Consider the following 12229-nt stretch of genomic DNA (forward strand, 5'->3'; position numbering starts at 1 on the left):
GATTTGGCCAAATCTCAAAACCAGATTTGTTGTAATTGAAATAATGTTGGACGAATAAACCCCTAATCTTTATTATAATTTATGACTAACAGCTAAACAATTACAATTCATAGCAGTGAAAGTGTGGAAAGATGTAATGTTGCAAGAAGTACAGCTGGTCCACAAAGTTGAACCAGAAAGGGCCTTTTTCAAGATTTCATGCACATTTCATAATATGAATGTTGACCTCTGTTTTCACTTTCAAATATGGTTAAACTGGGGATTTGGCTGCACCTTCACCTCGTTTAGGATTTTTACATTTGCTTTGCAGCTTTAGTTACCCGAATATAAACCTAACCTGCTTGCAGTAGGTCATTCTTTTACATCACTACAACACGGCAAATGATAGAAATAGTTTTGTATTGGTTCTGTGTGAGAAATATGTTTTGTGCAAGTTGCTTGTTTGCACAGCAGCTGAAAATGCAACCTGAAGAATAAGATATTACCTGATGCATTTGAGCTGTTTTTCTAAAATAAACATATGCTCTGTATCCTAAAACACATTATATAGAATATTAAATTACATTCTCACATGCAAGTCTTTTCTAATTTATCACGCTGTCACTTACAGTACTTACCTCAAATTGATTTGACACAAGATGGTGTGAGTGCCGTGTTTAAAAATTGAAGCAGGCCAGTTGCTGCTATTAATAGCAGATGGGCTCTCTGGCGTGCCGCACTAACCAGATTAAATCATTATTCACTCACTTTCAGCGATTCTGACAATTGTGAACATGCAACACGCGTGTTTTAATTCCCTGTTTTCCGTGTGTTGCAGGTCCCATCAGCAGCATCCTGGTCAACACGTACGGCTGCAGGCCCATCGTCATGATGGGGGGCTGCCTCTGTTCCTTCGGCATGATCTTAGCTTCCTTCTGCAACAGCGTGGTGCAGCTTTACATCTGCATCGGCGTTATCGGCGGTAAGTCCGTTTAAATCCACTTAAGTCCATTTTAAGTTAATTTGATTATCTTCTACTTCTTAGTTGCAGGTTAAAAATAAAACCAGTTGAGAATGAAGAATGTTTATGTCTTTCATTCATTCATTCATTCGTTCATTCTATTTTTTAGAAAAAAAATTTATTGCTTCCATTTTTTTACCCTATATTTTCAAATTCTATGCTCCATCTTACAACTTACTTTATATATATATTAGGGTTTGTAAAACAAAAGCCTACCTGCCTCAAAATTAGAGTCCCCTGGTCAAAGCTGAATTTGTCCTCACTGTTTCTAATTTCAGAAATCTACTTCAGATTCAGTACAACGGTATCAACTCAAAGCCCAGTGAAATTACATCAATTTACCTTTTAATATTAATTTGATTTAATTTATTCTGTACTAAAGCTCTTTAATAGATCAAACTACGGGCAGCTCTCAATGTCTTGTCATCAGAGAGGTGGTTCTTAATCTTTATAAGTATCACCCCACTCTTGAAAATACAAAACAATGTGCAACCACCACCTCCCTGTCCCCCAACCTCCACCTCAGGAAAGGTAACGTTAATGTCATTGCTAATAAATGTAAATGTGCATGTTAAACTTGAGAGTCCCAATCCCCAATGTTACGAACTGCTGCATTATATGAAGTCATTTAATTATTGGTAAGTTTATCACATTATTAAGAAAAGTGTTTTCACATTTCCTCAAAGTATTGTAACTTGCTATTCTTGTAATCCAGCTGTTAAATCAAATTGACATTACTTTATTTTTTTGTCATATTGTAAGTTAAACAAAATCTGAATCAAATAGTGTGCACATTACTGCTGAATGAAAAAATATATATATATATATATGTGTCTACGTATTGGTGAAACTGTCATACTAACAAGATGGAGAGTCTACAGCCGTGCCAGCTGCTCTGTCAAGCTGTACTTTTAGTTAAATGCTAACAGTAGCACATCTGAATGCGCTCATTGACAATGCTAAGATGTAAGCAGGTGTAGTTTTTACCCTTTTGTGACGTGTTTAAGCTTCCTAATATCTGTTTATTATCACAAAATGCAGAGTATGGCTGCGGCTGATGGGAATGTCATTAGTTTTGCATGTTTAAACAAAATGATTGGATAATCTGTGGAGTAAAGCTGCTAGCATGGCTTAAAAAAAGTTGCACTTCAAAGCACCAGCCATGGAACTATAGTTAGCTTGTTCTCAGCTGAGCTTCTTATGATCGTGTTCTTTCAATTTCTTTCTGTTTAAAAAGTAAATGAGATCATTTTTAACGGTTTTCTTTACCGCAGGTTATTGCATTAACAGTTGTAGTATAGCTGTTTCAAGCCTTAATATATTTCTGTCATCATAGGACTTGGACTAGCCTTCAACCTGCAGCCAGCATTGACTATGATTGGCAGATACTTCTCAAAGAAACGCCCCATTGCTAACGGAATGGCAATGGCAGGCAGTCCGGTCTTCCTGAGCACCCTGGCTCCCCTCAACCAGTACCTCTTCAACCAGTTCGGCTGGAGAGGCAGCTTCCTCATCCTGGGTGGCCTGCTGCTGAACTGCTGTGTGGCCGGTTCCCTCATGAGGCCGCTGGGACCGCCGGCCAGCAAGGCCAAGAAGGACGAAGAGTTGGCCGTCATCGCCACCACGACGAAAGAGAAGCGCACTACCTGGCAAACAATCAACAAGTACCTGGACTTGTCGCTGTTCAAGCATCGCGGCTTCCTCATTTACCTGTCAGGCAATGTCATCATGTTCCTGGGCTTCTTCGCACCTATTGTCTTCCTTGCTGCCTACGCCAAGGACATGGGTGTGGACGAGTACTCTGCCGCCTTCCTGCTTTCCATCCTGGCTTTCGTCGACATGTTCGCCAGGCCCTCCATGGGGCTGCTGGCTAACTCACGCTGGGTCCGGCCCAGGATCCAGTACTTCTTCAGCTTTGCTGTGCTGTACAATGGGGTATGCCATCTCCTCTGCCCACTGGTTGAAAACTACACTGGCTTGGTGGTGTATGCGGTTTTCTTCGGCTTTGCGTTTGGCATGGTCAGCTCAGTACTGTTTGAAACACTGATGGACCTGGTTGGACCTCAGAGGTTCTCCAGTGCTGTAGGACTCACGACCATTGTGGAGTGCTGCCCAGTTCTCTTTGGTCCACCGTTAGCAGGTATGGTCTCTCTGTCCGTCAGTTCGTTAACATAATTCATTCACTTGCATAATTACTGCCTACAGATTCAAGTGTATTTAGCATTTCTGGCTATTAGGTTCAGCCAGTAAAACCCTCAACATTATCAAGGCCTGGTCACAAAACAAATGTGTTTTCGAAGGGCGGTGGTAACTATTTGTAAAACTACTGCATCTGATGAGCTCTCTGCGAACATGATAGTCATTTAAAAAGCCAGCTCCTTTGCTAATGGGAAAGAAATTAGTTTACAAGATACTTTGGAACATTTCATACTTCTAGGCACTTGGTTCCCTCAGAGGTCAGCATTGTCACAGATTTACTTTGCCCCCACAAATGACAGTCTTGATGCCACAGATAGAAAGGAATTGATTTTGCCATTAAATGTGGGTTAGTCCAGGATTTTACTGAAATCATAATATTTGACAATAGTTGACATTTAGACATGTTTTCTGTTCAGTTTATCTCAATTCTGTCACTCTGTAACTGTGGCGATACCTTAACATTTTAAAACTTTGTGCTGTCTTGCAGGAAAACTGGTGGATATCACCAAAAATTACAAGTACATGTATTTCTGCTGCGGAGTTGTTGTGATTCTGGCCAGTATTTGGCTCTTCGTCGGAAACTTCATTAATTACAGACTCTTGGAGCGTGAGCGCAAGCGTGCGGAGATGTACAAACGGACTGAGACGGAAGATCCGGACCAAGTTCAAGATCAAAAGGAGGCCGACGGTGAAGGCCAAGCCTCTGAGATACTGGTCGACAGTAATCAGAAGAACGAGGAAGCTATGCAGCGGGAAACCAACATCTAGATCGTTCTACTCCGCTAATAGCTCACATCACCTCCGCTTCAAACTCACAACACCCACAACGACGATAAAACGACCTTGGCCCCAAGCCAAGAGGTGCCTCCCGGTGTTCCACCAGGCTCTATTTGGGGTCCTCTATACTTCCCTGAAACTAACTGCCAAAGCAAACAATGTGGTAGGAGGTTGTGAGGCATATAGAAATATTTACAAGAGAGTAAAGTGTAAGATACTGTATGCATGTGAAGAGGCTAAAAGTCAGAAAATATCTGTGGAAAACACTGTAGTACCGAACTGTGTCCTCATATTTTTTTGCCACATTCCCTTCATATCGGATAAACTGCAAAGACTGCAACTGGGGACAGAAACCCAGTGACAGTTAAAATCAACATTTGGGTTTATTGTTTCTGGACTGCAGAATTTTGTTAACTAAGAGCAAACATATAATTCAGAAATTAGTAATGGATATTTATATAATTTATCTCCACACGTCCCGATAAAGTAAAATACTCCAGCCTATAGCAACACGTGTCATTCTGTTCTTCCTACTGTGTCTTCCGATATGACGTGAATGCAACATCAGTGTGTTGCCACAGTTTTATCAGCACCAGCAAACTGAATTCACATGTTCAAAATAAGTTAAGCCTTCCTCACGACATATTTCGTAAATAAATAACGGTTGAATTAATAAGTCGAAGCAATCGAAGGAGTTATTGGTGTTTAGAAAGAAATGTCTGTCACTAAAAAGGTTTCACGCTGGCAACAGCCAGTATCCGTTAATGGAGATGTCTTGAACAACACTGATTTCTGTGTTCACCTCACAACTAACTTGATTTCTTTCCATTTTTTTACAGTTTGTGGGCAGTTTGAGGTTCTGGTCGCACCAGCTGTAAAGACATATCAGACAAGCTGCAATTGTCATGAGCAAAGACAGCTAACCAAACAACAATCTAAGAAATCCTCATTGACCATGATGGTGGACGCAGCCATTCTCCACGCATCCATCAACCTTTAAAATCAAAAGTTGTGGAGAATTTGTGAAGGTCCTAATTGCTCCGCGTTTCGTACGGCAATTGGGTGCCTTAAAAAACTACCACTCCCATAAATAAAGAGCAGATGTGTTCACAGCTGGTGACGATGGTGTTATTATGCTGCCCGCCTGAGCACTGTAACGTGTAGTAAAACCTGCACAAAAGCCCCACTTTAATACTTTTGATTAAGTCATAAAATGCTGCATTAAATGTCTTGGGTTCCATAGTCTGATACTCATATACAGTGTGTTTCACTCAAGGAGAAATGACCACACTTCACCCCAAACAACTTTATGGATTTACTGCAATTCAGTGAATTTAAATTGAATGTAATTTCCTCTGCGGGCCTTAATAAGGTATTAACGACCAAAAACCATCTGCTTAATAGTGGTTTTCTACCCCTCGAGCCCGTGAGCAATATCCTCACTCATATCTTAATGCAGATATACAGGGAAATGTACTTCTAGTAGCTAGTGACCGTCCATTGATACATTGCCTTAAATGTATTGTAGAGTAATGACTGCAGGGGAATTGTACAGTAAATACTTGATAGTATTATATGAAGCTGATAAACGTTTGTGTTAAATGTCACACACTTTTTTTCCCCTGTAATTAACCTTAAACCACACGAGAACTCATTGTAATCTGTTCAATCTGTCTCTGTATTGGAAAGTATTTAGTGTTCTGTATACTGTAGTCTCCCCATGAACTAATTCACTAACAGCATTTACGGAATATACTAATAATTAATGAATTACTAATCAAGTCTACATGTATAGTGTGCACTCAAATATACTGGATAGCCGTATGCTGTCGCTATAAATGTCAATACTGTTGAATATGCTGTCCATTCCACGTGTTAGTTTTTGTACACGTCACCCGGCCGTGCTGTCAATCACATCAGCTTATGTCCTGAACAATGGTGTCCTGTCTCAGATGTCCGAACACACTTTAATAACCAATGAATTGTAATTTTTTTTAAAGAAGAAACAGAGATATTTTCTGATTTCCCCGCAGCTTTAAATGTTTATTCAGAATCATGAAAATAGAAGTGCACCCGTTAAGCACGGGTGTATCCACGTCTCATCTCTACCCAACACTCATGATGACACTCGACACTGCTGGGGTGTACAGTTTGTGGGGAAATCAGGGGAATCCCTCTGCTGCTATGGGAAATCCTGAAGGATGGGTATCCATGACAACTGCTATGCTGTTTATTGTAAATAAGATCATTCTGAAAGATTTGCACACTATTCTGTTCTTCAGTTTCCCTGAGCTTGTTTTTGGACCTGGACTTGGGCTCATTTACATTTTCATTTTAGGACGAGCGAGTCTCGAGTGTTCGGGTTACGTCTCATAGTCACCGAGGTCATCTGCTAACTTTTCATCTTTAGACTCCATCTCCTGAAATGCACTTAGTTCACCAGCATTTCATGCCGACATTAGGCAGTATTTTTATATTACCATGTCTGTACCCTCCTTATGACTTTGATTGATTGACAACACTGAACCTTCGTGAATGTTACTTTATCCTGCTTGCACTTAACTAGTGGACAGAGAGGCTGCTTTAATTCACTATGCTCACTGTACACACACTACATGATGATTCTCAATGACGGAAACAAGACTGCTGTACAATCACTTTCTACCTAGTAACACTGCCCCCTGCTGGTGTCCAAACACAAAGACCAAAAGCTGGAGAAAGAGTTGTCCCTCAACAGGAAAACAAACCAGATTTGATCATTTACTTTTTGTAATGTGTAAGGTTTAACTTGTATGGTTATATCGGTTTGGGTTTTTTTGGGTTTTTTTTTTCTTGGAGGGGTATTGTCAACTTGAATAAGATTTCTTTGTATTTAAATGTTAAAAAAAAATGGAACAAAACACAACCTTGCAATAATTAACTAACTTTCCCCCTTTTTCTCCCCCCCCCCCCCCAATGCCAGTAGAGTGTTTGAATTCAACCATATTCCCCTAAAGTCAGGAACAAGAACTGTTCCTCCTGGAAGCCCTCTCAGAGCTCAAATAACAACAGTAGTAAACATGCAGTGAAACAAAAACAAAAAAAGCAGCATCTGTTGTGGTTCAGAGGTGTCAGTTCCCAAACTTCACATCAGGTCCCTTGAAGGGGTTGAAAGGTAATTGTAAAGTCAAGAGATGACTAACACGTAGTCTGAGAAATCAGATATGAATTCATCTGTGATAAGGTAAATAACACATGCATGAAGTTTTATGGTATTTTCCTTAATGTAGATTGCACTTCAAATCTATGTACGTTTTTATTTAACTTGGTTTATAATGGTGTTTATTTTGAGAAGACAAGGAAATTGGTAATATTTGAATCCAAATGAATGAAATGCACCTATAGCCTTATCAATTATCCTGCTTAGTATCTCGTAGATGTCTTCACGTGTGTTTATGTAGAGATAAGAGATTTATTTTAAGGCTTGCTTAAACCAAATTTATTTGGAGAGGTTACGTTTAAATGGATAATAAATACTATTTCCCCTCTTGTATTATTTTTGTAAACACACACGACGTCTTGAAAAAACAAAATGTTCACTTTAGGGAAGTTTGTTGAATTAACTATTGTGCAGCTTTATTTGATTTCCTGGTGTGTGGGATGATGTGCAGACCGCAATAGATGTCACTTTACTGTTAGAAACACGCAAGTTTAGGTTTTCAGGGTTGACTGGACAGCACTTAGCAGCAAACACTGTCAGCTTGTTGAAGTGACAGCAGGAGTTTCAGTCGTTCGTACTGTTTCAATAAAGAGGCAGAAATAATCGCGTCGTCAAACCACAGAGGTCCATTATTTTTGCGAGAACAGGACTTAAACTTGTCCTGCTAAAGGAATTCAAAGGATCTGTTTTGACTCTGGAATATGTGTTCTGGGCCTGAATGTGCTGTAATGAAAGTTTATGTTTTCTTTTATATCAGAATTTTGGAAAATGTCAAGTTTATTGTGAATTCAGGTTTTCCAACGGTCGCAAAACGCAAATGCATATATCCACTTGCAGAGCCAGTGAGATTACCTTCGCCTCCAATTTAACAAAAATCCTATCTGCAGAATGAAATCTTCCAACACGTGTATCGAACTTGAATTCCTTCACGCGGATGTGGTAAGAGGATCCAGCACGTGTTGGTGCTGGTTGTGTACAAGGGTAGTGTGCTACTGGGAGGCTGAAGGATTGTAAAAGCTGTTCAGATAACTGTGCCTTATTGTGCTATGCTGACCACTATGAGCATGAACGACGATATCGCTTCAACCGCCACACATTGTTTGTGCTTGTTTGTGCCGTTTGTATGTTTACAAATCACTGCAGTCTTTCATTTTCTGTAAATAATCGACTTAACGTTGCTGCAAATCAACAACAAAAAAAATTCCCTCTTTAAACTACATATGAACAAACAAGCCGTCGACGCGAGACGGCGAAGCACTGAATCGATTCCAGATATTTATTGTTTGTTCGGTCTGACAATATTCACTGTATATTGTGTTTATAGGGCTTCGTACGCAAAAGTTAAGGATGCAAATATTTCTGTGCGCGAACACCTTTAAGGGCAGTTTGTTTTGACGTGTTTGGACCTCCGTACCGTGTTTTGTCTCAGCAGTGAACTCAGTCCACAACGCCCTTCCAGTAGCAGACGCACTGTGTGCTTTCTCACCGGGGCAACGACCGTATGCTGCACGGAGTCGGAACGTTTGTTTTCAGATTGTGTCAGTCTTTCCACTACCTCTGCTGCCGTCATGTCAGAAGAACCACGCGGGTATAGAAAACGTACTTGTGTTGTTTTTTTTTTTTTTTTGTAACTCTAATATAAAGATATCACCTATCACACTAGCTGAATAAAGTATCTGTCAAAAAAGAAAACATTGACGCCTGACTTCGTTTATGATTTTGTGGTTTGACTGATGCTCGACGTCTTAAATTTGCGCTGCCGCTCGTTACGCGCAGTGACATTTGTCTTCATTGTGTGTTTCATCAATGCTGTATCGTCAGATGTCGAAGCTGCTGATAGATAAGTATTCCAGTCAGTTCTCAAAAGAACATGAAACTTTTTACACCTAACTTCATCCAGCACACACAGAGCAGCATTTAGTGAAGTTGTGTTTTTTTTTTTTTTCTCCCTCTTCAGCAGCTAAAACACGTGTCCACTTTGTTGTTAAGTGTCGGGCTGGTGGCGTCCAGCCTGTCTGTCGCAGCATTTTTCATTGAGAACAGCTTTTGCGGACCGCAAAAAAGCAAAACCACAGGCTGAAAGGCGCTAAAACGCTTCGCAGACGTCACGAGAGTTGTGGAGTTGGGCGATCGTTTTCTGCGGGTTCGTCGCTTCAACCAAAGCATTTAACGTCACACGCAGTCGTTAGAGCTGATGATAAGAACAAAAACACTGACGAGTGCAGCTTTCACTTTTGTGCAGGGTTCCACTTAGATGTTTTTAAACCGACAATATAGAGTTTGTATTTTCATTGATGCCGTTGGGTATTGCTTTCTGACATCATTTTGTTGTTGTTGTCACTCAGCCTTTATTTAATAGTTTCAGTGGAGGTTGACAGGAAATGCGAGAAAAAGAGCAGTACAGCGACCTGCAGCGAAGGCCCGGACGGCGAGGAGTCAAACTAGGGACTTGACTGCAAAGCAATTTCCCCCCACGTGGTCTACACCTTAACCACTCGGTCAGTACATCACCCTCATTGTGTCTTTTTGGACTAAATCATAATCAGCACATCTGTCTGCAATAATAGCCCAAATTAGACAGGTGACAATTCAACATGTGGCGGTTTTAATCCAGATTAAGGTTAACATTATTAGAACGTTTAAGACCACACAGAAAACATCTCAGAGAACCAGATCCAAATATGTATAATATTTTGAACAGATATACCTGTATTGTATACCGTAAAATATTACACTTCAGACCGATGCAGCTGGAAAAACGTCATCACCTTAAAATTCTGGCGAGTGATCTGATCTGATCACCGAACTCTCAAGTCTCACAAGTTTTTTTTTTTTTTTTTCCTCGATATTCTGATAACACAGAGGCAAACAAACAAAACTCCCAAATTAAAACCGAACCTTCACGGTGGAGGAAATAATCCTTCGGCATATCAGTGCAATGAATATTAATATCTCTCTGTGTCTTTCCACCCACAGTCAGCACTTCAAATCAGCTGGATGGGACAAGAAGTTCTCCAAATGAAGCCCTTCCTGCAATCAAACTCACTGATGATAAATAAATCCGCTCATAACGAAGCATCAGTCTGTCATGAATTCTGCCTGGTGACCAATCCGAACCCGCACTTCAAAGCTGCAAACCAGAACCCCCCCCCCCCCCACCCACACACACACACACACACACGCGCACACGCACACGCACACACACACACACACACACACACACACACACACACACACACACACACACACACACACACACCTCCCCTCCACCCGCCTCAACCCACACGGTCTCATTAGTATGCAATATGGCGAGGCAGCGCGTGCCGATGATGGCTGGAGACCCTCAGGCGGAGTTTCAGGCTAGATTTTAATGGGGCGGTGAGGGTCACCCAGCAGAGGGAGAACAATACGCCTCTGCAGTTCACTGTGATCGGCGTTTCAGCAGAATGGGGCAACCCAGTGGTGGGGGAGAGAGGGGAGAGAGGGGGGGGGGGAGACCTGCTGGGGTTTGAATGCAGAAGAAGTTGACCTTCAAAAACAGTGTCAAACAATATTCCCCCCGTAAAGTTGCTGAGTTTCAGGTCGGCTGCCTTCTGAGTGCCGGCGGTTGGCAATTAGCTGCCACATTGGCGAACAGGCCAACCACACGTCACTGACAATGTTGTGATAATAGGTTAAACTCTGAAGGGATGCAGGCGGTCCACTGGAGAAGTTACCGTTTCTTTGCATTGAGCCGGTAATTGCATTACACCTGCTTCCAACGCCTTCTGTTCCTCTGATTTTCTTCCTTTGGTCTTTTCTTCTTGCATGATTACAAGGCTGCATAAACACACTCAGGCCATTTCTCTCGCTTCTTTTTTACTGAAGGTAGAGATTTTCTGCTGCTGCACTCGCATTAAAATGTGTCTAGACTGCACAGAGCAACCCAACCTTTACGGGAAAATATAGATGCTTTATGTCTCAAAACACTCAATTTATACTGTGAACGTTTTTAGTACTGTACAAATACAAATACAAATACAACACAGTATTTTTTTGTAATATTAAAGACGTGTTAGAAACCCATTCTCCTTGTAAATAAAATAAATGGGACGTTACTTCGACGAGAAATTATGCATTTATCCGCAGTTTCATTCATGCTTCGCAGTCGCTTTCTCATTCACAACCACTGAAGGCTGCGCCAATGGCCGCAACAGGTCCCTCCACAACCTCAGCCGTGTCCATACTAATGTTTATTTAGGATTTCATATTGTTGTATGTGTTCATTAAGAGGAGATTTGATTTCCTAATCTTTGTTACTTCTTGAAGTTTTAGTTAAGCAGTCTCTGTAACTTTCCTAAACTGACAGTTGTCGTGGTGTGAATGTTACAGTTTAGTTTTTTCTGCCCTTCACATTTTGTTCTCTGTTTTACTTCCTCCACCCACCAGAGGTCCCCTGTGTCTCTCTCTCTCTCTCTCTCTATGCCCAGTCTCCTATTGGCCACGCCCACCTCACCTGTTCCTCAATCTGCTCCACCTGCACCGCCCTGCAGTTAACCCACACAGTGCCTCTACCACCAGTCTTCTTTCTCTGTTCGATGCCGGATCAAAAAGTTTTCGTCGCTCGGAATTTATGCTCCAGTTTTCCTGGATTATCGCCTTTTCTTGTGAGTATTTCAGTCTTCCCTGAACCCTGGCCAGACTTTGCTCACAGTAATGCTCACATCTACATCACTTTGGATCCACTTGCTGAACTGCAACGGCAAAGATGGTGAGTTTGAATTTCTCTCCTCAAGTGGTTTCCCCCTTTAAAAACCTCCACGTGTACAAATGAGTGTTTTCGAAGACTTTCCGAAAATGTAAACCTGTAACCCCCTATTTGTCCGTTTTGTTATGTCGTACCAATCCTTTCTTTTCATGTGAAGTAAAACCCATGAAAATTGAGGAAAACGCTTTACTGTAGCATTCCCAGCCTCAGCAATCACGAAAGAGGCTTGCATCATATTAGAGGTGGGTGATATCAACAACGCGTACGCAGACAATATTGTCTGCCTCCAGTATCACAGTCTATGTAC

The 12229-nt window shown here is 41.3% G+C and overlaps 1 protein-coding gene across 3 annotated transcripts in view; it reads left to right on the forward strand.

The window, feature by feature from the left end:
- Positions 1-8867, forward strand: part of LOC138621779 (monocarboxylate transporter 2-like) — a 29534-nt gene extending 20667 nt beyond the window's left edge. For all 3 annotated transcript variants that reach the window (XM_069700084.1, XM_069700086.1, XM_069700085.1), the window contains exons 3-5: positions 818-961; positions 2337-3140; positions 3687-8867. In XM_069700084.1, coding sequence (XP_069556185.1) covers positions 818-961; positions 2337-3140; positions 3687-3967 — 1229 coding nt within the window. In that variant the 3' untranslated portion in view covers positions 3968-8867. The remainder of the gene's footprint in view (positions 1-817; positions 962-2336; positions 3141-3686) is intronic.
- Positions 8868-12229: the final 3362 nt, after the last annotated feature.

Source organism: Brachyistius frenatus, unplaced genomic scaffold (assembly GCF_029030835.1).
Source record: "Brachyistius frenatus isolate BFR_SWC_R1_liver_20210118 unplaced genomic scaffold, ASM2903083v1 Contig_32, whole genome shotgun sequence".
In the NCBI taxonomy this organism is placed as follows: domain Eukaryota; kingdom Metazoa; phylum Chordata; class Actinopteri; family Embiotocidae; genus Brachyistius; species Brachyistius frenatus.